Source organism: Miniopterus schreibersii, assembly GCF_964146895.1.
Source record: "Miniopterus schreibersii genome assembly, chromosome: 1".
NCBI classification, from domain to species: Eukaryota; Metazoa; Chordata; class Mammalia; order Chiroptera; family Miniopteridae; genus Miniopterus; species Miniopterus schreibersii.
The window spans coordinates 153,741,849-153,769,309 of NC_138101.1; the positions used below are offsets into that span (position 1 = coordinate 153,741,849).

The following is a 27,461-nucleotide window of genomic DNA, read 5'->3' on the forward strand; positions in this document are numbered from 1 at the left end:
TTTATTTATATTTTATTTTCTGCATCAAAGGATATTCACTAGGTTTTATTTCCTGTGAATATCTATGAGTAGAGCCATTATTCCTAATTTCTGGAGGGCTCTTATTTTGTTTTCCATTTATAAGGCTACAGTAGAGTTGAGAATTCCTTCCTTCAGGTAGGGGCCATTTGCCATAAGGGCAATCAATGTTTCACACTCAAGATGGGGCATCTGTTTGGAGTAACCACTGTCATGGGCCTTGGGGAACTATTTCAGATGAAAAAATATTCATGACTCTCTCCTTTTCCTCAAGGTCAAGAGTTGGTGTCACCAGGTATCCTACCAACAACACAGGCAGGCAGGCAACTGGACCCTCACTCTCCCAGTCATACAATTTGAAGCAGGCTCCAGATTTTTCTCTCTCACCTGGTTCATACTTTTATAGAGCAGCCTGAAGGACTTCCCTTACTTGGCTGGATTTTCAGAGTGGTTCTGCTTGTGGGAACATTGGTCACAAAGACCTAAAGTACAAGTCAGCTGAATTATACAGAGTATTTACTGAGAGCAGCAGAAAGCATCTTAACTGGGAGTTGAGTGCCAAATCATGGTCCAGGGATGAAGCCAGGACTTGGAGCTGGAGAATTAGTCTAAGGTGCAAAAGATGAAATGAGCCAGGCCAGTGTGGCTCAGTGGTTGAGCATCAACTCGTGCACCAAATGGTCACGTTTCGTTCCAGGTCAGGGCACATGCCCAGGTTGCAAGCTTGATCCCCAGTAGGGGGCATGCAGGAGGCAGCCGATGTTTCTCTCATCATTGATGTTTCTCTTTCTCTCTCTCTGCCTCTCCCTTCCTCTCTCTCTAAAATCAATAAAAACATATTTTTTAAAAAATGTGAAATGATACTTTAACCAAGAAACAGAGTCAGGAACTGAGAGCCAGGGAATAAGTTGGATAGTTGAGTGAGAGATGGGTTGGGGTATATGGTTTGGGATAGAGGTCATGGATAAGCAGCTCTGGAAGACTGCAGAGACATCTTTAAGAAGGGGACACCTGATTTGTTCAAAGAAAAGGCTAACTGCAACAAAAAGAAAGAAAACATCATTTTCTAAGAAGAAGGTTTAGAAACACCTCCTTTGTGGACTCAACAGTAGACGATTCATCACGTGGATGATGGCAAACACCACTTCTGAGTCTGTTGCAACCAGACATCTAGAGAAGATTAAGTACAGCAGATCCTTGGATAATGTTTTGTTCAATGTTGTTTTGTTATAACTTTGGCAAAATACCATAAGAACTTAAATCTTGTTTATATCAATTATCTTATGGTAAAACTGGTTTCTTAATATAGCATTTCACTTAAAAGTGCAGAAACTAGAGGTGATCTTAAATGAGGACTTACTGCACAAGAGAGCCAATGTGATGGCAAAACGAAGGTCTGGATAAACACCAAGAAATGATCCTAAGTACTTCTGTTTTTCAGGTTCTGTGAGGGAGATGAGAAAAACTCCAAACAGGGATTTCACTCTCCTAATTAGGACTGAGGTTTTTCTAGACAAAATTTCACCAGATTGGAGTTACTGTGCAGTATGTGATTGAGTGGTTTCAACTTTCAGTGAGGCAGACAACAGTCTCTCTGGGTCTTTCCTAGCATGGCTCCACTGGCTGCCCCCTACACAGAACTACTTTTGGCCCATAAGGATTGAGTGCACACTCCTATAGGGAAAAAGTGCAGGCTCTTCAGCATTAATGCTTCTCTTTACTCAGCTCCTCCTCATCTCTTTGCATTTCTTTCAATTCCAGTACAAAGAATCTTAGCTTGGGACTATTTCTGAATTTTTATGCAAGCAATTTATCACAGGGTGTCAGAGCTGGAAGGAGCATGAAATCATCTTGTGTAAAGGCATTATTTGTGGATTAGAAAATTGAGGTCTGGGATGTTTACCCATAGTGATAGATGGGGGAGCTCTGCTTAGAACACAGGTGCCCCAACCTCATTACATCATATGTAAGATACAGGAAATAATGAACTATTTCAAAGGTAAATTATATAGAAATATATAGCAAATTCGGGAATGTCATCATAGTGGAGAGAAGCTGATTATTTTACTGTTTCATTATTCTGGTACTATTTCTTTCCCAAATCCCTCAGGTTTGAGAAGTCATCATCTTGAAACCAGTGGGATCAGACTTCAGACCCCACCTCTGTGACTGCTAGCGCTGATGCCCAGGCCCATTTCTGGTTATTTTATCTTTGCCTTTACGCTGTAACTTGTGTAATGGAGTGGGGGGAGGTAAGCTGATGAATCCTGAGCCACCGTGCTGGGAGTGGGGAGAGTGGGGGGGGGGGGCGTCAGGCAGCCGTGTGCTGCTGGGAAATATTTTGAGGCTCTTAACCAAGGATCTTTTCTTTTTTGGAAATTTCCCCTTTGCTGTTTCTGTTCATATAGCTAGAGAGCAGTTGATGCTCCTTCCCTTATGAATGGATGGGGCAGTGTAGAAAGAAGAAAGCCTTAGCCTATCTTTTGGTAGCTTCTGAGAGGAGTATGGAAAGTAAATTGAGATTTCGTGTTTTTTCAACTATTAAAAACTTTCAGTGTATACCATATATAATTCTACATGAATGTATAGCTGTGATCATATCATACATGCTGTGAAGCTTTACATGACTTTAAAATGGTCTTATTCTACCCTTGCACTTGATAGTTTGGCCATATGAAGAACTTTAGGCATGCTGGAGACCTGGGAGGTGGACACTAATCGCTTATACAGGATTTTTTAAAACCCTCCTATTCTCAACGTATCTGTAGTATTTGGTGACTCCAGTTCCCGATTCTTTCGCAAATTCAAATCATTTGGCTTCTCACCAATAATACCCTCTCATCTCTTCCCTTTTTTTTTTCAAATATATCTTTATTGATTTCAGAGAAAGGAAAGGAGAGGGAGAGAGACAGAAACATCAATGATGAGAGAGTCATTGATCAAGCCCACAACCTGGGAATGTGCCCTGACCAGGAATTGAACCCCGATCATCTGGATCCTAGCTCGACGCTCAACCCGAGCCACGCCCAGCCGGGCTCATCTCTTTCCTTGTTGCTGAGGCATATCAGATTTCCATCCCCATGTGGGTAGTGCCTTGGAGATTTACTAGAATGGAGTGTGTATGTCTGTTTCACATTCTACTATTTTGGGTCTTAGATTACATTCCTCATGAAGACATGTTGGGTTTTACACTTTAGGCCACTTCGCCAGAGAAGAAAACATTAAACTAAGGAAGCACCTGAACCAACATTTACTGAAGAGGGTCAGCTTATCCGGGTGGTATAGGAAATACAGGTGGTGCATAGCCAAGTAAGTTTCTGTTTTAAGTATAACGTATTGTAGTGTGTACTAGAAAAATTATAGCTAGCCCATTGTGTCAATCAGGATTGCATTTAGGTACATGTAAAATGAAGCTATGTAAAAAAAAAAAGAGGGGGGTGAGAATTGAAAAAAAACACTAAGCAAGTAATAATGTAGAGTCTGCAATATGGAAAAAATCAAGAAGGTGGTATACAAATTAATAAGATTTTTAAAACATTAACTTATTTTACAGAGGCAAGAGAAGCCTCGAGGAATTATGTATGCATGATTATTAAGGATGTGGGCTCTGGAATAGTTCTTGCTTGAATCTGAACCCTAACTCTACCCTCTACTAACTGGGTAAAACTTAAAAAGTTACATCACCTAAGTTTCCATATCTGTAAAATGGGAATGAAAATAGCAATACCTGTGTCATAGGATTGTTCTGAGGAGTAAATGAAAGAGTTAATATCCGGAACATAGTAAGTGCCCAATAAATGTTAACTATAATTATTATTAGCAATGGAATGATAGTGAATCCTTGGGTCAGTTTACTTAAAAAATGTAGCAGGGGAAAAATAAAGAAATGAAGTAAGGCCAGTTAGTTGTCAATGTTGAGGCTTATTTTTATAGGTCAGGTTTTCTCAACGTCAGTACTACTGACCTTTGGGGCAAGATAATCCCTTGTTGTAGGGCTGTCCTGTGTATTATACGATGTTTAGCAGCATCCCTGGCCTCTACTCACTAGACGCCAGTACCACTCCTCTCCCAGAGTGACAACCAAAATTGTCTCCAGACATGAGCAAATGTCCCCTAGGGGGCAATACCGCTACATACGTCGCCGGACTATGTGAGAAGTACCCACGGCGGTGGGCTAGGCAGTCAGTGCTCACGAGATGTCAGTCTTCATCTTACTCTTTCTCTTCCTTCCCCTTCCCCCAGCATGGGCCATGAAAGCAGGAGGACCAAGGACTGAGCTAGGTGGCCCTTCTGGTCCAAATTCTAATATCTTACCCAGCACCAGAGTTCTTGTGAGCTCCATAAGGGACACATTTCAGGTTTGACCAGAAGGCATACATAAGAGCTTTGTAACTGGAGATCTCGAAGAATGTGTATATTCATGCATATTTATAACACACTGCTGACATCATTGTATATAAAGCATAGACTGCCCCCAGAGAGGCAAGGGCAGAAGGTGGCCGTCAAAACGTGTACCATGTGCCTTTAGATCGTATTTTGACTGGCATCGTGAAAGGTTATTTATTCCCTTTGGGGAAACTGAGGCAACAACAAATATATCTATCCTCAGGCTTTTCTATAGACCCACGGAGTGATTAGGGTGATGGTCACACTTCTTTATGGGGCTGACACTACAAGCTTGAAAACTCTTATCAGCTCTGACCACAATTGCCAACCTACAGCGAGCACACAATTCTAAATGTGGGCCCTGCCCACCAGCCTGGACATAGTGTCCTTGCTGCACAACATAGGTGGCAGGATCTGTGCTGTGGATGGCTGAGGCTAAGACAACTGGTTAGAAACTGCACAGAGAGGTGTGAGGCTGCACGTACAAGAAGTGTGGGAAAAGAAACATCATGATACTATCTCAAACAAAATTGCATTAAGAGTCTTACTGGGAAGCTCCACAAATACAAAGAACCGCATTGCATATGGAAACCAGAGACAGGATCAATAGACATTAGGTGGTAGGATAGTGGAATGAGTACCACAGTGTTTGCCTTCTAGACTTTTCTTTGCCACTGAATAGCAATCTACAAATCACTTCACCTTTCCACATCTGTTTCTACCCCTGTAAAACAATAAAGCTTACTCTGCCTACCTCTCAAGATACTGTCAAGCCCAGCTGGCGCGGCTCAGTGGTTAAGCATCAACCTATGATCCAGGAGATCCCAGTTCAATTCCCGGTCAGGGCACATGCAGGGGGCGTGCAGGAGACAGCCGATCAACGACTCTCACATTAATGTTTCTCTTTCTCCCTCTCCCTTCCTCTCTCTAAAATCAATAAAAAAATTAAAAACAAAATAAAAAATATACTGTCAAGGTCAAATGAGGCAGTATATGTGAACAAAAATTTGAAGACCTGAGTGTAGCCTAATGTAGCATTGGGGCCAAAAACCAAAATAGTCAACATTATAGTAATAATTTTGTACAGTGACAGATGGTTACTAGACTTACTGTAGGGACCACATTTATAAGGACTATAAATGTTGAATCACCATGTTGTACACCCAAAACTAATATTGCATGTCAACTCTACGTTAAAAAAAACAAAAACACTTTTTGTCCTTAAAAGTAGCAGCACAGAAAATGGCGGCGTAGGTAACAGCTGCACCCGCCGCTGTTACAACTAAAATACAGAACCACCATCACTCAGTCTCCTGAAATCTGGCTGAACAGAAGCCCCACAACCAGGGAACTGAAGAAGCATCGAAACCGTAGGAGGGGCGGAGACGCGGGTGGATCGGGGCTGAATCCCGGAGACGGGGTCCCGGGGCCCACACCCGGTGCCGCGGGTTAAACCCGGGAGGGAATCTCGGCGGTGGAGGTTCCCCAGAGGAGTGTGGGGTCCCAGCCCCACAGCAGGGCCCCCACCCAGGGCTCCAGGGCCAGGAAGAGACGTCCCCACAACTTCGGGCTGTGAAAACCAGCGGGGAATGTCACTGAGGGTTGCGGAGGCTGCGGGAGCCCCAGCAGCTCCTCTAAAGGGCCCGGCACGGACTCACTCAGACGCTCCCTCTGAGCCCAGCGCCGGGCAGCAGCCTGAAAGGACCTGGGACACTCGGGGGGGAACTAACCTGCCTGAGATCCGGGCGAGAGCTGGAGGGCGGCTTCCTCCCAGGCAGACGGGCTGCAGAGGACATGGCTCCTTTGGCGAGTCCTCCCCGCACACAGCCGGCAGGCAGGCGCCATGTTTGAATCGCCAGCACCTGACTCACACCTTTGGCCCCCGCCCCGTGATTCCCGGAGGCCCCGCCCCTCCCCACCTGCAGCTCATCCAGGCCATTTCCAGGGGCTTTTCTGTGCAAGTGGCCTCTCAAGCCTCATGCTTAGGACTTTCCTAAAATCTCTCAAACAAGCAGCAGCGGGCCCCATACAGCTTGATAAGCGGCCCCAGGCCTGGCACTAGCGGCAGCCTGCATTGGCTCATAGCTTGGCCTCTCCTGGACACCACCAAGCCCAGCACAAGTAGCAGCCAACTATGGTTTGCTGTGTAGCTCATGCTGGGTGGCCCTGGGCAAGGTTCAGGCAGAGGCTGACTTTGCACCTCCCCGGAGGCCCCAGAGACTGCACCTGGTGGTCAGACTCGACCATGCTGGATTACAACCCTACCACATCCACGAGTGACACACTCAAGAGGTGCACTTGGTGAACACCAAAGCTCCACTTAAGTAAATCCTGCTCCATAGGGGTGTCTCCAGCGTAACAGCTCTTTGGCTGTAGTTGCAGCTAGTCCTCACAGCTGATTGGCCTGGGGGTCAATTCCTCCCAGTGATGCCAACAGCAATCAAGGCTCAACTACAACAGGACAGTGCACACAGTCCACACAGGGGAGCAACTAGAAAGCCCAGCTCAGGTGACTGGGGAGGCTGAGCCACTGATCCTACAGGACATCTACTACACAAAGCCACTCCACAAATTCCAGGAGACATAGCAGCTCTACCTAATACATAGAAACAAACACCTGGAAGCAGCCAAAATGTGGAGGCAAAGAAACATGTCACAAAGGAAAGAACAGAAGAAATCTCTAGAAGAGGAACTAACTGAAATAAAGCCAAGCAAGTTAACCGATACAGAGTTCAGAATTTTGGTTATAAGGATGTTTAAGCAGATTACAAAAATAACTGAGAAAATCGATAACATAATAAAGTACCAATTTGAAATGAAGACTACATGAACTGAAATGAAGAATAATTTACAAGGAATCAACAGTAGAGTAGAGGACACTGAGAATCAAATCAGCAATTTGGAACATGAGGAAACAAAAAATACCCAACCAGAAGAGCAAAAAGAAAAAAGAATCCAGAAATATGAAGGTCGTGTACGGAGCGTCTGGGACAACTTCAAGAGGCCCAACATTCATATTATTGGGGTGCCAGAAGGGGAAGAGAGTAAAAAATTGAAAACCTGTTTGAAAAAATAATTACAGAAAACTTCCCCTACCTAGGGAAAGAAATAGACTTACTTACAAGTCCAGGAAGCACAGAGGCTCCCAAAAGAGGCCCACAGCAAGACACATCATAATTAAAATGCCAAAGGTTAAAGACAAAGAGAGAATCTTAAAAGCAGCAAGAGAAAAGCAGTTACCTACAAGGGAGCACCCATACGACTTTCAGCTGATTTCTCAACAGAAACCTTGCAGGCCAGAAGGGAGTGGCAAGAAATATTCAAAGTGATGAAAAACAAGGACGTAGGACAAAGATTGCTCTATCCAGCAAAGCTATCATTTAGAATTGAAGGTCAGATAAAGAGCTTCACAGATAAGAAAAAGCTAAAGGAGTTCATCACCACCAGACCAGCACTACAGGAAATGTTGAAGGGTCTTCTTTAAGAAGCTAATGAACAAAAGAATCTGACGAACTAAACAGATCCAGAAACAGTGATGCATGCAACAGACGATCATATTTCAGAGGGAAGAAGGGTGGAGAGTAGGAAGAGATTAACCAAAGAAGTTATATGCACATGTGCATAACCCATGGACACAGTCAATAACGGGGTGAAGGCCTGGGGAGGGGGGTGGGAGCGAAGTGGAGGGGGTCAATTGGGGGGGAAAAATGGGACACCTGTAATACTTTCAACAATAAAGCTAAATTAAAAAAAAAAAAGTAGCACACGTTGCAAGTGGTGGGTACAGTAAAGGTGATGTGCCTGGAGTTACATGCATTATTGATCATTTTCACAACTCTCTGAACTAGGTATGTTTATTTCCATTTTACCAACAAAGTTAAGTGATTTCTTCCAGGAACTAAACTCAGTCCTGCCTATTTCCAAACATTGTGCTCTCCTCACTCTCTCACATGCCTCCACTAATTCTTTTGCACATTGATAGGCTGTCAGTATGGGGAGTCTGAAATATGACTCTTATTTTTAAGCTTTCCATTCCTTATAACTTAGTCCACAGCCCTGCCATTCCCCACCTAAGAAATATAGGCAGACTTTGATCTAGCAATTCTTTTTTTAAAAAAAAAACACTTCAGTTTAGACACCAGCTTCCCATTTTCCAAAGTATGTGAGATCTGACCAGGAAGGAGCCAGCCAGGCATCTTTGTCATGGCCCCAGAGGAGCACGGAAGGCCACCTGTGCACAGACTTCCCTTCATACACAGAAAACCACTGCAACTGCAACAAGGCTAAGAAGGTGTGTGTGTGTGTGGGGGGGGGTGTCTTTAATCCCTGTTGTTGTTGTTGTTGCTGTAATAATCACCACAAATTCAGTAGCTTAAATCAACACAAATGTTAACAGTTCTGTCCGTCAGAAGTCTGACACAGGTTTCAGCAGGCTAACATTTCTTCCTGGAAACTCCAGAGGAGTGTCTGTGTTAACTTTTCCAGCGTCCAGAGACTTTTCTCATTCCTTCATTCAGGACCGTTTTTCTGCATCTCTAGAGGTAGTAACTCTGAGTTTTTCCACCAGCACATTTCTCAGACTCAGGCAGAAAAGGCTCCCCGCTTAAGGATTCATGGGACTAGATTAGGCACACCCGGGTAATCCAGTCTACTCTTGTCATCTCAAAGTTCTTAACTTTAATCACATATGCAAAATCCCTGCTGCCCCACAAAGTACATTCCAAAATTCTGCAGATTAGGGTGTGAATATCTTTGGTGGCATTATTCTGCCGACAACAATCCCCATCCAGATTATAAGTACAACAGGCACGAACAGATTCAGGAACAAACACAACCGACTCTTGGTAAACATACAACTAGCTTAGGGGAAGCAGTGGCGTGTAGGTGTACCAGGGAGTCACTGACCAACTGACACACTGTGGTTGCTCAGTATGCATTGTGCATGTTTTATGGAGCAAGTGGACAGTGCTGGTTAAGCTGGTGAAATGTTAACTGGGAGTCAGTATAGGAATAGGGAGAAACAGGAATAAGATTTTTAAAAATTTTAACTTGGCTCAACAGTTCTCTGCAAGGACGTCTTTTTTCCCCTCTCCTCAGCCAGAGATTTTAACATCTTCTGAGTTACAAACTATCCGCGTATATGCATCTCACTTATAGTTTGGTTGCAATTACTTGGTTTCACACTCAGACTGGATGCTCCTTGAGGACAGGCCTGTACTTGATTTACCGTTACATCCCATGATTTGGTAGTGACTGCTCCAGAGTGAGGGCATGCCGAGTTAAAGGAATAAGTGAGGAATACGCACCTTCTACATCCCCTTCTTCCAGGGGGATTTATACCCACGGTTGTCAGTCAGGGTCATACACACGGTTACCCAAAGGAGTAGGGATCCTACTTGGTGTCTCACAGGAGGCTAGAAATGGTGCTTGGTAATGAAGGCTTAAATTAGAACCAGCTTATTGTTGATGGAGAAAGGGCTGTCTCACAGATCACTTCTGCAGGGGGTTGTAGAGTTCTACTGTGCTGGATTTCTTTTTCCTCTTTGATTGGCTTGAAAGCAGGTTCACACTGACAAATGCAGCAGGAACCAGTAGTTAACTGCCTTGAGGCAGCCGGCAAGATCCTGTGTGGTGATGCAGGTGTGCAATCCTCTTATGGTGATCTGCAAAGATCAGGTAAGCCAGCGAAACACCTCGAGTCCTTTTTCTCTTCAAATGTGTTTAATGACGTAGACATGGCATCACATAGGTCGAATTAAACAGAGTTGCTTCACAATGTGTTTACTGTTTTGCTTGTCAGTTATTTAGGGGTGATCATTTCTGCCAGATTATTTTGCCAGTGGTGCAAACAAGCTCAGACTATTGTTCACAGAGCTGGGACAGACTATGGATGTGGAATAGGGATGGTAAGCTTGTCACAATTGCAGGTTTGTCACTGGACTTCAACAATTCCTCCACCACTTTTTATTTAGATTTGGACGTTGACTAAACTCATTCCGGGAGTCCTTTAGAAATAGTCGGGGTATGTTTTGTGTGGTCATACGGGTGCCCTCTCCTGAATAGTAGAGAAGTCAATGGAAAGTATGGTGTGGTTTTATCTCCATTTTTGGCCTGATTGCTCTTGTGAATTCATCTAAATATTTCTGGCAAATTGTTTAATATTATTTAACTGTGGCCTTATGGTGTTTGATTTGTATGTATTCTTAGAATATTTTGGTCTCATGGTAGTTCTGAGTTAAATGCAGCTGTAAAGAATAAAAACTTGTTTTACTTTTACAATTTATTTTTTAATCCACATTTATCAGTTTGAAAGGTGGAAGAAACCGTGAATGACTACTGAAATTTGTCCTGAGGCTCAGCCTCTTAATCATTTGGAGAGAGCCAAATCTGAGAATTATCTGCAGCAGCAAAATTCCACAAAAGGTGGATGGTATGAGTGTTAGGGTGCTCCAGAGAAAGAGAACCAATAAGATAGCTATAAATTTCCCATATTTAATAAAAATTATTAATCTACACATTCAAGGTCAACAAATTCCAAGTAGGATAAACTCAAGGACTCACACCCAGACATATCATTGTAAAAATGATAAAATCCAGACACAGAAAATGTTGAAACCATCAAGAGAAATATGTCATGTATGTTGTCATGTATAAGGGAACACCAATAAGACTGTTCACTGACTTCTCATCAGAAAAAATAGAGGCCAGAAGAAGGCAACTGTCCTGATTCAGTAATGCTAACTCTATAAATCACAGGCCTATAGAGCTGCAGCCCCAGAAAAGAACTTCTACATATGTATTTACAATCCCAGCCTCATTTCACAGGCGAGGAAATCAATGGCTACAAGTCACACAGAGTTAGAGGCAGGTGCAGAAAAGTAGCTCCCAAGTCTCCTGACAGCTGGTCTAGAGCACCACTCTGCACTTGTTCAGGTCCAGCATCACAGGTCCTCTTACATTTCTACCTAAGCTTTTTGAATTTTAAATAACCATATAAAAACTGAGTTACTTAATACTTTTAACATACTTACTTGTAAATAATGTAAAAATACAGAAACAGGAAGTATTAAGTATATATTTGTCTTTAAATATATCTCCTACCTCAGTAGTACATGTGAGTGAGGTTATTTTCTTCCAAGCAATTGATACTTTATCTTTGTTTAGTACCTTTAAATAATAGGCACTTACTACAGAAGTGATTTTATGTGCAAATAATGTATAGACATTCTACCCATAATTTGATTTCCCCCAAAACAATTAGCTTTTTAAAAGAAAAGCACACCAAAAAAATTTAAAGGCTCTGGATTCCTCTGCTGCTAAATCATTGTTGAGCGGGAAAAATAAAGCTTATTCTACCAGGAATCTCAAGTTAGAATTTCTCCAAAGTGCAATTAAAGAGAAGAGTGCCATTTCAGAAACGACTACTCAGTTCTCTCACCAACATCCACAACTGCCTTTCCAAACAGTTAAACCAGGTCGAAAGAGTCCAGAAGAATTAGGCTTCAATATGAGGCCATCATGTACTCCTAAGACATTAATAAACCAAAACATGAAATACTGAAATCAAAACAAAAGATGAGTACTTGAGGCTAATTATCATACAGACTGTTGGTTCCCTGTTATATCCCTCCTTCTATAAAGCTAATAAAGGGAAGATTTTTATTGCAAAGAACATTTTATTTTATATATCACTAGCCATGAATGTTTGTCATTAGTTATTACATAAATGCTCCCTGGTGCCATTACTCAAGTGGCATAATAATTTTATGTTCTCAATTCACTTTGTATTCAGAGTTTTCATAATTTACCTAAGTACATCTATCAGTGAAGGTTTAACATTGAGCTGCAATCTAGCATCCATATTACCTGGTGTTTTGCAGATAGTAATGTAGAAGAGATGTGTTTTTAGTCACCTTTTCATTTGAGTCATCTTATGTAAAAAATACATCAGTAACTCAGTCTAAGTCTCTAAAGGAGATTTTCCAATGAGCTTATAGAAATGGTTAAACAGTAGGATTGTCAGAAACAACTTCCATGTCCACATCCTCTTGTAGTTTCTGTACCATTTTGTCTTCCAGCTGCTTTCCTTTGCCTTAAGGAAAAAAAAAAACATTTTTTAAAAACTTTATCAATTCAGTGTGACTTTACGGAACTCATCAATGCTTTATAAAAGATCTTGGATGTTTTCAAATACATTGGACATTTCTAAGATACTTAAGAATAGCAAATAAACTTACAAAGATCTTATAATATGCTATGCATTAAGTAAGTGTTCTACTTACATTTGTTCATTTCACCATCAAAACAACCTGCATTTTATTTTACTTTTTTATTTACTAATTTGAAAGAGAGGGAGAGAGAGTGTGAGAGAGAGAACACTGATTTCTTGTTCCACTTATTTACAAATTCAATGGCTGATTCTTATATGTGCCCTGACCAGGGATCTAACCAGCCTTGGCATATCAGGATGACACCCTAACCAACCGAGCACCTAGCCAGGGTACAACCTGCATTTTAAAGATGAGAAAAGTTGAGGCATACAGACAAATGAACTTGTCCAAGGTCACTCAGCTGGTAAGTCCAGTAAGTCAAAGTGATGGAATTTGAAGCCTTGCCCTCATGGATCCTTGGTCCCTGCTCCAAATACTGTACTACCAACCTCAGAGGCTTACCTAAAAACTTAGATAACAATGATTCATTCCTATTGTTTTCTGGCCATCAGTTTGTATCACCTGTATGTGAAACAAATGCTCCAGAATTCTATTCTTTTAATAAAATTTGGTACAAAAACCACAAGGGTGAAACTTTAACAAAAATCTACTCAACATGTGCTTACAGAATTTGACCTTTACTAAGGTTTAGGCACAGAATCATTCAGAAATCAAGTCTTAGACTAAATCTCACCAAAATGTCTCTCTCTTTAAGCAGTCTGCATAAGTAAGTACCTTATGTGACAGACTGTACTTGCTGCCAGCTGAGGAAGACTGGTTTTCTCGAACCCCACAAAAGAAACTATGCACACAGACAATTGCCCAAATGAGTGACTATCAATAAGTTACATAAGCACAAAGAGAAGGATTCAATACAAAACTATAGTTCTCACACTTACATTATCAGAATTGCCTACAGAACTACTTAAAGACCAGAGGCCCAGATTCAAAGGGCCTGAGCCTCTGTATTTATGCTAAGATCCCCAAGTAATTCCCATACCACACAGTCTGAGAACCAATCTAAGACAGAACACTGTCCTTTACTAAAAACAGGTATGAGGCAAAATTATCTAAGAAAGTCCTGGCTGGTGCGGCTTAGTGGTTAAAGGGTCAGCACGAGCACCAAAGGGTCTTGGGTTTGATCCCCGGTCAAGGGCATGTACCTGGGTTGCAGGTTTGATCCCGGCCCTGGTCAGGGGTGTGTAGAAGGCAACCACTGGATGTCTCTTTCCCTCCCTTCCTTTCTCCCTCCCTTCCACTCTCTCTAAAAATCAATGGAAAAAATATCCTTGGGTGAGGATTAACAACAACAAAAAAATCTATGAAATTATTACTCAACTCATTTTGATTAACTTAGAGAGTTACCTTACATAAAACAGGATTTTATTAAGGAGAGAAAAAAACATGTGAAAAATGGACTGAAACTGGAATATACACTGAATAAATTATATTTTTTTACCAAGTTATATCATAAATACTGAGATAACATTTACATGAAAAATACCCTTAAAAAGCTGGTTGATACCCAATTACATAGACCACAAAAATGTAGATTTTTTCACCTCTCTATTTAAAGCAGAGAACTCCTATGCAATGCATCACTTACATGCAAAAGGGGCCCGGATGAGATGGATGTTTTGCTTGACTTCTCTGATGTCCTGAGCTTTCTGTAATTCCTTATTTTTCTTCAACCTAGGGTAAAACCATTAAGGCCAAAATTTCAGTTACTAAAACTTTAGACATTAATTCAAATTTTTAAAAATAAAATTTATTAATAAATAAGCCATACTGATGAGGAGTGGGAACTCAATTATTTTCTAGTTCCCAATTAACTTAAATAGGATTCCTACACTGAGAACCTGTTCATTCATTGTATCCCTAGTGCCCAAATGGAAATAAACTGAGGATTCAATATATATTTGTGGAGTGAATGAAGGAATGAGACTGAAGCAAGAAATTAAATCTCAGAGATCAATGTCTAGTATACACACGTAGTGCAAATCTTTTCTACAGCCTAGATCTTTTCTCAAACAGAGAAGAGTCTCTGTTACTTAATTTCTTTAATCATTCAGTAATTACAAGAGCACAAACTCATAAGACATTCAACAAAAAAACTAACAGACTTATTCTCAAACATTTAGGCCCTTTTTCTGTGGCGCTTTAACAATCTTTTAAAGTCAGAAGTTGTTGGGGCATGCTTCTTTTCTATGATGGACTGCCAAAGAGACAAGAATTAAAGTAAATATGGAAAACTGCTAATAGAATATACAAGAGTTCTTTATACTAGCCTTGCTGGTTTTTGTAAGTCTGAAGTTATGTGGGAAGAAAGCGCCTCTACATGTGTACTAGTAATTATTTTTGCAAAAGTTACTCGGTACATACAGTCATACCTGTTCATTATAAATTTAGCTTGGCGTTTCTGTTTGATCTCTTCAACTCTCTTCATTGCATCGACTAGAGAGAAATTCATAAGAGTTAGCCAATTATTCACATTCAAGCAAGAGCTTTAACAATCACCTTACTCTTTATTCTGATTTATAAACTGAGTAAACAAAAAATTCATTTCTAAAAATCCCAACTTAAACAGCTGAGGAAGGTAGTACCCTTTGCTGATATCACTGTTAACTATCTTTTACAAGCTATCACTTCTCTAACTTTTATTTTGCAAAAGCTTTTGCTACTAAATTTTCCTTCTATGATGAAGGAACCCAATGCTTTTCAAATTTTATTCTACAGAGAATTAGCAACTAATCCCATTCTTAGCTTGTGACCTCCATAATAAATAAAAGACAGTACCTTTCCAGTCATAAAGACCAGGTTTTCTTCAAGTATCTGGGATATAATCTGCACATTATGAATACTGGTAAAATGAACCAGTCAATCAATTTGCCACATTCTCAACCACTAAAATCCAACTGCTTTGGAAAATGTGTACAGGAGATGAGTCCAACTAGGCTCTAGTACTTATATCAGCACTGTCCAACATAAGATACACCACATATACAATTTTAAATTTCTAGCAGCCACATTAAAGAGAAAAAAAGGGAACAGGTCAAAATTAAATTTAATGATATATTTTGTTTCACCCAACATATCCAGAATATTGTCATTTCAAGATGTAATCAATATAAAAAATTGTTACTGAGACATTTTATGCTTGTTTTCATAGTAAGTCTTCAAAAACCACATGTATTTTATATTTACAGCACATCTCGATGCAGACCAGCCACATTTCCGTGCTCAGCAGACCCTGTGGCTAAGTGGCTACCACACCCAACAGCATACTCCCAATCTAGCTTCTTAAAGTATAGTCTGTGGAGCTGAAGAATAGCAAGATATTCAGTCTTAAAGTATCTCCCCACAATACACTAATTAGTGACAAAGGGCAAAACATGAACTTTATAGTGTAGAAACCTGGCAGATACCCCCTTAACCAAAGATCAAAGTTAGCACTGCCAGTAACAGGATTAATGAACAGCAGGTGCCTCCTCACAGGACAGTGACAAAAACTCCACATCATGTCAATGGTGTTCCTGCCAAATGTACATTATCTAACCCAATTAAGGAATTTTAACCAAACACCTGGCCTATATTCTTCAAAATGGTCAATGTCATGAAATATGAAAACAAACTCAGAAACTATTCCAAATTGAAAGAGACTAAAGAGACATGACATGTACTATTCTAACAACTTTTGGCATAAAAGATATTGAGACAATTAGAGAAATCTAAACAGGTCTAAGATTAAATGATACTACTCTATCAATGTTAATTTCTTGATTCTAATAACTGCATGGTGGTTCTATGAGAGAATGTTCTATTTTTAGGAAATACATATTAAGCTATTTAGGGACACAGGAGCGCATTTATGCAACTTAAACAGTTCAGAAAAAAATTACTGAAGAAAGGAAGAGAGAGAGGAGAGGAAAAAAGAAAAGGCAAAGGCAAATTTAATAGAATATTAACATTCAGGAATCTAGATGAAGGGTATTAGAGAATTCTACTCCTGCCACTCCTGTTTAGTTTGAAATTATGTCAAAATAAAAACTTTTTTTTAAAGTGTAGGCTGGGGACCAGCAACATTGGCATTAATGGGAGTTTGTTAGAAATGCAAAATCTTAGACCCCATCCAGACACACTGTTTCAGATCTGCATTTCAATAAGATCCCCCAGAAGGCCCTATGGTGCCTCTGGCATTAAGATGATGTTTATGTAAATAACTCTAAGACAATGTCAACTCTAACTCTGCACATGCTGTGGCTCAGAATTAATAATACAGGATGGGGCAAAAGTTTACAGTTGTTTGTATGGAAAATAACACAATAATTAAAAAGCAATAATAAAGCAGAATAAACTCTGCGTTTCACATACTCACAACTATAAACCTACTTTTGCCCCACCCTGCATGCTTGATATGTAACTTTTTTCCTTCTTTCTTTGCCTTTCAGCAACAAACTGTAAGGGCAAGTTCTAGAATTCAGAAGCATTTCCATACCCCAAAGTTACTCACAAGGGAAATAAACACACAGGTGGCAGGTAAATCCTTTCTAAGAATAAGACTGCATTTCTGGATATTTCAGAAAACCAAAAAATCTTAAACATAAAAAGCATCTGACAAATATGAAAAATTGACCTGCAATACAGAGACATATTATGGATAAAATACAAATTATTCTTCCTATTATTACTGCTTTTAAAGTTCTCCTACTGCTGTTTCTGTGGATGTCAGCATCTTAACAAAGGTTGCTCAGTCCACACCTTCACACAATTTGAAAATGTAAGCAATAAATATAAAACTATTGTCAATAGGCTAGTTTATAGACAAGCGAATATTAAAATAAGGAGTGTGGGGAATCAAGAAATCTTTTAGAGGAATAATATTTTGTTCTGGAACACTACTAATAGCTATTATTAACTGTATAAGCCAGCAGGAAGTAGTTTTAAGTTCCAAACAACTCATACTGTCTACCCAGATCTTTGGAAAGTCTATTTTTAAGATCCCAATATGTAAGGAAAACGAGACCTGTGCAGGGAAAAAGTACTCAATAGAACACCACTTCTTACAGAACTTGCAGAGTATAAATGAGCGGGGCAAGGGAATAAGACGGTAATCATACCCGAACCAATTACCACCAAATAGAAGTGATGAAATAGGAGTACCCAGTAAAATGCACTGAGAGGACAGGGACTATGTGCATCCTCGTCATCTTTGCAGGCTAGAGTTAGGGCTTATTGCTAAAGTATATGAAGTCTTACAGAACACAACAGTATTTCTAGCAATCAATGTAAATAACACAAAACCAGCATGGAGGGTCATAGTAACTGAATATCCACATATGACTAAAACAAGATATGCACCTCAGTTTCAACATCAACCTGATTAACCACTAAATAAAACATGTCAGGGTGATATGCAGCTACTACCTTCAGGTAGTAACAAAAGAGAAAATAAAGACCAAAATGAATTAAAACTCTATGGGGTCCAGAATTGCTTTAGGATATTCCAATAATGTCCTTGACAAGAGTGCCTTTTGGGATCAATTTAAGAATCCTATGAAAAATGTGTAACTATGTGAGGTGACGGATGTTAACTAGACTTGCTGTTGTGATCATTTCTCAACATATACAAATATCAAATCATTATGTTGTACAGCTGAAACTAATATAGTGTTATATGGCAATTATATCACAATAAAAAAAAAATCCTATGAAGTTATTAATCTCTTTAGAAATCCTTGAGTTTGAATCATTGTGATTTCCTTACCAAATAAACCCAACAAAACCAACTGCTTTTCAGAAAAGCTCTTCCTCTAATTACAAAACAAAATTTTTAAAATGTCTAAAAAAATTTTTTAAAGGAAGAAAAAAGAAAACACCAAGGGGCAGAATACTTAGTGGTGTGTGCAACAGCCAATTCTAAAACTGGACTGATTTCTCCACACAGTTCAGGAAGGTAAAGCTTTAGAGGGTGTCAAATACCACCACAAAGGCCCACAACTTTTCAAGTCTTGTGACTGCCTGAGGAAAAGGTGTTGAAAGGGATGCCCTGTCTGTGCTCCATTAACAGAGGAAAAAAGTTTATAGAATTCTAAGTGTTAGGGACTTCTAGTTAACAAACTACATCACTCTCAACACAAGGCTAGAAATGGCTAAAGACTCCACAGTGGGGAGAAAGGCAGAGCCAGGGGCCTCAACACACACACACACACACACACACACACACACACACACACACACACACACACACACACACACACACACACACACACACACACACACACACACACACACACACACACACACACACACACACACACACACACACACACACACACACACACACACACACACACACACACACACACACACACACACACACACACACACACACACACACACACACACACACACACACACACTCTCTCTCTCTCTCTCTCTCTCTCTCTCTCTCTCTCTCTCTCTCTCTCTCTCTCTCTCTCTCTCTCTCTCTCTCTCTCTCTCTCTCTCTCTCTCTCTCTCTCTCTCTCTCGAATCTACGAGCTAGGCTAAAAACTCAATTTTACTACACGTGGGCTTTTTGTCAGTCTCTGCCTACTTCAGTAAAAACAAAGACAAGATATTATTGCTTTTAATTTCCGTAACCTATAGCTTCCTTTACCTAAGTTAAGCACTTAGAAGTTCTGATAGAAAATTTATAATTATCACCTTAAGTGCTGCACTTTTCAATTTTACCAAAGCACTCAATTTTATAAGGTATATAGAATACACTGTTTATATCCCTAAATCAAATTATCTAAACTTGTAAAGTGCACTAGGTTTTGTGTATATTTTAACTATGCCACACTCATCCAACAAGATATTCTCTTATCTTTTTTCTTCTTCAGATTTTTGGATGTTTTATGTTTGGACACTTTAAATAACATCAAATTTAATAATTACATTATTTTTATAATAGACACATCAGCTACTTCTGGAAAGGATTTTGGGTAGCTTGTAATAAGACACAAATACAAAAGAATCATTAAAAGTATAAGAAAATAAAAGCTAACTAATAAAAAAGAGAAGTAATTTAATATTTAAATAACAAAGTGACATTAAAGTTTTGGTACTATCCCCAACCACATTCTCCTGAAAATTCCTGGCATTCCCTGTGACTTACTCGTTTTATTCCACAGCTCTCGCTGGTATTTGACGGGTTCATTTCTACGTTTTTCAAATTCAAATGAATTATCCTGTAAGAGAGGGAAAAATATAGTTTTTACAGAGGTACAAAGGAAACATTTCATAAATTTATTCTCTTTTTCACAAGCATCCCAAGTGTATTAAACTATGGACACACGTTAAGATTCCCCTGGGGTGATCCCAGAAGTACAAATTTTCAAACCTTTTCTCTTTTACACACCATGATATATAAGGCAGCCCTACTGAAAACATTTCTCTATATCTGAGTGATTCTCAAGGGGAGGGGAGGGGAGGGGAGGGGAGAGTTCAACCCCCACCCCCCAGAAGAGGCATATAACAATCATGGGGATTATAAACAAATTGAAAAAGCTCCCCTAATTTCCTATTCCTAGAGAGTCACAGCCAGAAAACTTTCTATCAGGCTGAACCATATGAACTTACTATTTTTTTATATAGATCAAGAGTAAAACATTGAGAATTTCATGTGGTTCAACCTAAGTACCTACCATGCTTATACATTTGAAGACCTATACACCTTTGTATTATAGCATAAAGGTATGAAACTACACATCTTCAAATCAATGTAGTGCTACTCTACATGGCATAAGCTTTGCCCTGAAATTTTCAGGTCCCTTCTAAATGTAGTTGGTGTTTTGACAGTTAATAATCCCATTTATCTTAAAACATGCAAAACAATTCTGGAAAAACTACAGGTATTTCTTGGTTTCCAAATCTACCCAACAGAGACATATGGAACAGCACTACCTCTGTATCTGGCTAGTTAATTTATAATACACACAACTCTATCACAATAACATCAGCAATGACATGGTCACCAGCAAATGACTGGAGCTGGCATCCTTTCTTCACTCATACAGTTGCCACCTACATCTGAGGTGCCTGTATCTTCTCATCCATACTGAAAATCAGTTTTGTAACAGTAATTGTAATTTGGCCTTGCATCTTGTCAAAACAATATTCATTACATTCAGTGAAAACCTCTGGTGTTAAGGAAGCCAGCAAAGGGCTTCATGGCAATTGCTTAGATACTGCCTTTAAGGAGTAGGGAGATGGGAAAGAAATCATGGGTTTGGGGGAAGAGGAAGTCATGGAGGGAGGGGACAGTTTAGATCTTCCTCCCTCAAGGGTAGCCTGTGCTGCAGTGATTATCTCCTTCCTCTGCAGGGGCTGAATGTGGACATGCTTCCCCAGATCCTTATGACCAATTCAGGAATAGCAGCAATATGATGACAGGGGCTCACAAGTGAAATTCCCTCATCCCCACTATTCCTCCACACACCAATACTATGAACTAATTTCTCTGCTCTCAGACACAAAGTCCTGCTAAGAAAATCCATAAACTGATAAGTGAGTCTATGACACATCTCATCTGAGTCCTCACTGCTGTTCAGGAATCCTTTAATGAATCTCTTAACTTCCTCTCAAAATCCCTAAGTAGCAATTTCCAACTTCACCCCAATCCATTTAAATGATTTTCCCCTTTCTTTTCAAAAGCTAAAAACAGTTTTCTGAGAATAAGAAAAATCACTTCTACAAACTGGATTACAAATTTTTTTCCTTTTCAGAATTCTACAGATTTATGGTTTTTAGGATCATGTGAGAATTTTTACCATAACCAAATACAAGTAAGTCACCCATCAATCATGTTATAGGAAGCTTTGTTATAGTCAATTAAATCACATAACCCACCCCCACCCAAAAAAACCTGAAATTTTTACACTGTAAAAATTATACTCACCACTGTAAGCTCTTTACCAGCTGCTTTACGAAATGCTTTAGTCCACCTGACCTTGCGAGGATTGCGCTTCTTTTTAAAGTTTTTATGGCACTTGGATTTACAAAACCTGAACACCTACAAAAGTTAAAATAGAAGTCAATATTAAAAAATTTTATATCATAGGACGTTATCCCTCGCAGACAAAATATACTGTAAAGTCTGAGAAATGACAATGTTTCTGACTCACAATTGCTTCTACTTACAATACCATTTAGAAATGTGTGGATGTGTCAGATTAAATGGAAATTGAACTATTTTTTTACTATCAAGCCTCATCACAACTAAAAGCTGGGGGGCCCTGAAAATACAGTTAAAAACTACCATTTTTATAAAATAACAGTAAAAACCCTATAATGATCTTGAATCAGGAATAGTTCTAATGAAAGTCATTTATTTAAATCACTTCCCATTTCAGATTAATTCTCAAAATTCACTTTCTATATACCTCAGTGGGGGTAAGTTTCATCAAACTACTTTCTGAAATCTCCTTTGGTTCTTTACATCCTTGCACAAAATAATTTCAGAAAGCAACTAAAACTGGCTATAGATTTGTTTTCTAAAATCTACTAGGAAGATTCGTCATTACCTTAATTCTCTACCTTCATCCTAAATGATGTGATCCCTTAATATTGCCTGCAATTTAATGATGCCTCAGTAATACCGCAATGTGCTCCTGAAATGGCTTATTGGGACTCATTGTGTAAGTCTAAAATGCATTATTTTGTTACTTTTGTCTTAGAACACATTACAATTTGTGTGTTACTAGAATATGAAGAGAAAAAGTAATTTTCTGAGTTAAATTGTCACACCTAGATGTTACCCGTTTTTAAAAATATGTCAAAATGAGGTGTAAACATTTCAAACTAGGTAAGCCAAGGTAATACTTGTATATATCACAAACCGAAAAACTTGTCATTTTATCTACACTTTGTTCTATGGGGAACTTGAAGCAGGTCATTGTACATACTAGGACATACTTTTCTTAGAAATGGTCAATACTAGGTTAATCTGATCTAAGCCCATACCTCCTGGAGAGCCCTTTTCTGAGAGACTTGAGTGAAAGTTTGTCTATATTTTTGAATTAATTTCAACGTAACTATAGAAAATAAGTACTATAGTCTCCTAGAGTAACTCACTATGAAACCATTATCAGTAAAATTTCTTTGAGCATTTTCAGCCCAAAGTATTATAACCTTTTTAAATAAAACCCTCCTATTTTTAATACCTACTAGATAACTCCTAGACAAATCCCCATTTCTGAGATATTTCTAATGAGGGATTTGAACTTGTCCTGGGTTTCCTCAATTCCAAAATGAGCCAATGGGAAGTTACAGGGAAGTCTACTTGAACTCCATACCTAATAGCCGTTATCTGACGAGTACAATGAAGAATCTAAGAGACTGCAGTCATTGGAGATGGGAAGGGGATTCCATCAGCAAATAAGGTGCATCTACTATGTGTCTGATGTTGTACTAGGTGCTAGGGATACAAAAGTAAGTAAAACACAAATCCCTTCCTTGAGAACTTAGGCTAGCAAGCTAAGTATGATAAAGTCTCACTTTGTAATTAAGAGAGATTACGATCAGGCTAGGATATAAAAAAATGGGATAACGCTATATAAAATAATCATGTATAAAGTAATACGGACACACACAATAAGGTAATTAAACCTACCATGGGGTAGGTGGTGGATGGACTGTGTAAGACAAAGCTTCACAGACTCAAGTTTCCCTTTTAATCTAGTACTCTAGCATCATCCTCAGTCTTCAACCTGCAAAGGATCTATCTAATCACACCTCACTCAAAGTCCTGCAGCCCTTTCTTATTCCACTAATTCAACATTTATTAAGCACTCATTAAGGGTGTATGTATTTTTCCTGTTTGCAGACTATGTGAAATTATGGAGCATTATCACTAATTCCACCTTTAAGAAGCTGCCCAAGAAGTTTAAGAGGGGAATTCTCTATGAAAGATGGTCTCAAAAGCTAAGAGCATAAAGGCAGAAAGACCAGTTAAGAGGCTAGAAAAGAGACAAGTGCCTAACCTGGAACCGGGGCAGGAAAACAGAAAGAGAGCAAAGACTCCACTATCCTTTGCAAAGGCAGAATGAATAGCACTCTTAGTAACTAGATACAAAAGGTGCAAGATTCAAAGATGACTCTTACATTTATAGCAAAACTGTCTAGCAGATGACAGTGGTATTAACTCAGAGCAAAATGATCCGAAATAAGGAACTTTCTTTCAGTGGGCTCACTGTTAGGTACAAACAGGATTATCCTGTCAAGTGGAAAATTCAGACGTGGAGCTAAGGAGATACATATTTGGGATTCATCAACACAGATAAATGAGACACAGGCATATCTCGTTTTATTGCACTTCACTTTATGGCACTTACCAGGTGCTGCATTTTTTACAAACTGAAGGAAGGCCCTCCACCAGCAAAAAGGTTACGACTCACTTTATTGTGGTGTTCGGGCACCGAACCTACAGTATCTCTTAGGGTATGTCTGTACTCTTTCTTCATTAGTGCTTCAGGGTTTCCACTGCTTATTTCCCCAATCAATTTGCTCTGGATCCACTGGTCTCCCCTGTCCTTGCTAGGAACATAGACTTCCTCATCAACTCCAATTTCCCAAGTGTCTGCCAGATCAACACTCAACTCTAAGTAGCTCCCACAATCTGTTGTTCTAATCCCAACAGCCAACTGACAAGCATTGCTGGACAAAAACCATAAAATCATGATGACCAGACCATCTACAAAGCCATATTCCTCACTGTGAATTTGACTCCAACCTGACAATGACTCATTTTACAAATTTCTTTATCATGTTCCTGAGAACAGGTATTCAAAATCTTCTACATGCTCTTCTAAGTCCCCAAACATAGCTTTGGCCCCTCACCTTCAGTAAGAACCCTTGCTCCTAAATTAATGAGCTCAGTATCTTCCATCTATAATAGAGAGATGAGGCAATGAAGTAGGAACTGTAATTCTTCAGCATGTCAAAATCACCTCCTAGGGGTGATTTTCCAATTCAGTGGATCTGGTAGAAGCCAGAAATCTGTATCTTTTATATGTGCCCAGTGATCAGAAGCAAAATAAGACGTCAAATTCTGAGAAACAATGTGCTAAAGAAACAGAGGAATAAGTTTCATTCTAATAGAAGGCAAATTCACGCATTATTCACAAACTCTTTCACGACCAGGTCTTAAGGTATATCTATATGTGTGTATCTTATATTTATAGACTAATCTTTTTGCATATAGCCTTATGTATTTATAGTCCTACCCCAAGCCTCTATCACCATCCACAATACAGAGGCGTGACCGCTTCATTCCGTGCCTTTTCTTAAAACTGTTCACTGAACTTCCACCTAGAATGCCCTCTCCACACTTGCTCATGCAAAATTCAAGATCCAGGATAAATGTCATCTCCTTTCTAAGCCTCTGCATATACGACCCTCCCCAACTCACCTCCGATACTACCTCCGTCTCCCATTAAGCTACATACAACATTCCTATGACCCTCTACACACAGTGGACAGTCCCCAGTCTTACTCATCTCTGTGCTACGCACCTGAGCGACGACGCCTGACCCGCCACGCGTTCAACAAAGTCTACCCAACTGAAGACCGTGCCCACGCGGAGGGGCCGCACTGCCCGACAGGCCCCAGGGTCCCCGCCGGGGCCGGCTGGGCTCGCTGCTAACCCTGCCGCAACCAACCTCGCCCAGGGTGGCCAGGTGACCAGCTCTGTTCCGGACGCCCGCAAGCAGAAAGGCCCCAAGCGGGAGGTCGAGGCCTGAGCTCGTCGCAAAGCCTCCGTCTCTCAGGTGCACGCGGGGATCCCGGCTGAACCCCGCGGGCTCGGAACGCCGAGCGGGCCAGCTCTCAGGCCCGCGGGAGCGCCCTGGCCCCGGCCCCGGCCCCGGCCCCCTCACCTTGCAGTCGTTGCGGACGAACATCATGCCGTGGCCCGGGTATATGGGCCCAGAACAGAAGTAACACTTTTCTATACGCATGCTGGACGCGCGTGGGGAGCCGCCACGAAAACGCCGAACTTGAAAGGAAGTGACGTAGCCCCGTCACAGGAAGTGATTCTCTCCGGCGTTCCGGGGCGAGCGTCCTGGCTCCGGCGGGCCCCTGGAGAGCGACCCGAACTGACAGCGCCTCCGTGCGGCCGCGCCGGCGGAAACACAGTCTTTTGGCGCAGGCGCAGAGCTGCAGCGTCAGCCTAGCCGCCGGGTCTCCGGGAGAGCGGAGCGTGGCTCAGCGCTGCCCGCCGCAGCCGCCGTCCCGCGGCGCCTGGCTTTCCTCCCTCCCGTACCCTGTGACGTGGTAGGTTTGCGCTTGGCGCTCAGAGGGCGCTGCCCGCGTCGGGCTGTGCCTGCGAGCTCGTTTCCGACCCAGCCCCGGCCCCGGCCCCCCCGCCCGGCGTCCGCCGCGGAACCTCCGCCGCTTGGGGCCCTGCAACCGGAGCCGCTGTCTCGGAGGCTCGGTGGACTTTACCAGCAATTTTTAAAAACTTGTAGCGGTGTTCTCCACCTCTGCTCCTGCCCGCTGTAAACGGCATACGTATGTGACAGAAACAAACACAGAACCCAACGTCTCCGCGGGAAACAGGTTGCTTCCCCAGGGCTCCCGCGCGCCTCCCAGGGACAGTCCGTCCCTTTCACGACGAGCCGGAGAGCTTCCGGCGCCTGTCCCCACTCTCTCTTCTTCATAACGCTAATAAGCATCCCAGTCACGCTTTCTGCGTTCTCTCTCCCCTCGTTGCCAGGTGAGCTCCCTGAGGGCAGAGGTGTTTGTCTTTTTGTTTACAGACGTATCCCCAGTACCTGGAATCGGTCCTGGCTCATAAACAAGCATTCAGTACACACTTCATCATCAACGAACGCATAGCATTCTTTTTCCTAGTTATGTGCAACTGTATGGAGGTATTCTAACTGGTTGCCTACGGATAAACATGTTCCCCATCTTTTGGCATAATTACCATCTATACCGATACACTTTTTTAAAAAAAAAAAAAAAAAAAAGGTTTATATAGAACTGCTGGATCAGAGGATATGCACAGTTTTAAAATTTGGTAAATAATACTGAATGCCTTCCAAAAGTTTTTACCAATCAACAACCAATAAGATGCCTGTTTCACCGCCTCCTTATAAAAGGTGATTTTTGACAGTCTAAAGTTAGCTTTTTTCTATTTTTTAACTTGCGTTTAATTATGAACCAAGTTGGAAATCTTTCCAAATGGTTGAAATCTTTCCTTTCTCTGAATTGTCTGTTTATACTCTTCAGTTTTCTACTGTGTTGTTGGTTTTTAATAGTACTTTATGTATTAAGATTAGCCCTCTACTGATACTTAGAAATTATTTCCTAATTTATCAATATTTTAAATTTTGCTTATAGCATTTTTCCATGTGGAGATGTTTTATTTGCATGTATCCAGATTTAGCCAATCTTTTATGGTTTTGGATAGTGTTTTTTATAATTTTTCTCCATTATTTTTACAGGATCATTTTTCACAGTTGAATTTGCAGCTACTCTGGAATTTACTTAAGTGTACATAATGACATAGGATTCCAGTTTGGGGTCCCACTCCGAACACCATATGTTGATTAAAGTATCATTTCCCCAACTAATTCAAAATGTCACTTTTCTATGGGTCTACCTTTGGACTCTCTGCTTTGTTTGATATATTTATCTATTTCTGTGCCTGTTACAAAGTAGTTATTGTAATTTTTAAAAAAATAACTGGGTTTACCTGCAGTCCTCTCCCTCCCTTCCTTCAGCTTCTTATTCGTTGTTTCTCTGGCTATTCTTCACAGTTTGTTTTTTCATTTAAATTCTAGCATCAGGTTGTCTATCTGC

General features: G+C 40.5%; 1 protein-coding gene across 1 annotated transcript; it reads right to left on the bottom strand.

Annotated features, from left to right (window-relative positions):
* Positions 1-10,876: 10,876 nt before the first annotated feature.
* Positions 10,877-26,269, bottom strand: RSL24D1 (ribosomal L24 domain containing 1). Its single transcript, XM_081158895.1, has 6 exons — positions 25,532-26,269; positions 21,556-21,669; positions 19,774-19,846; positions 15,005-15,068; positions 14,221-14,306; positions 10,877-12,496 (listed from the first exon to the last, which is right to left on the bottom strand). Exons 1-6 carry the CDS (start codon positions 25,610-25,612, stop codon positions 12,408-12,410), a joined length of 507 nt encoding a protein of 168 aa, XP_081015021.1. The 5' UTR covers positions 25,613-26,269; the 3' UTR covers positions 10,877-12,407.
* Positions 26,270-27,461: the final 1,192 nt, after the last annotated feature.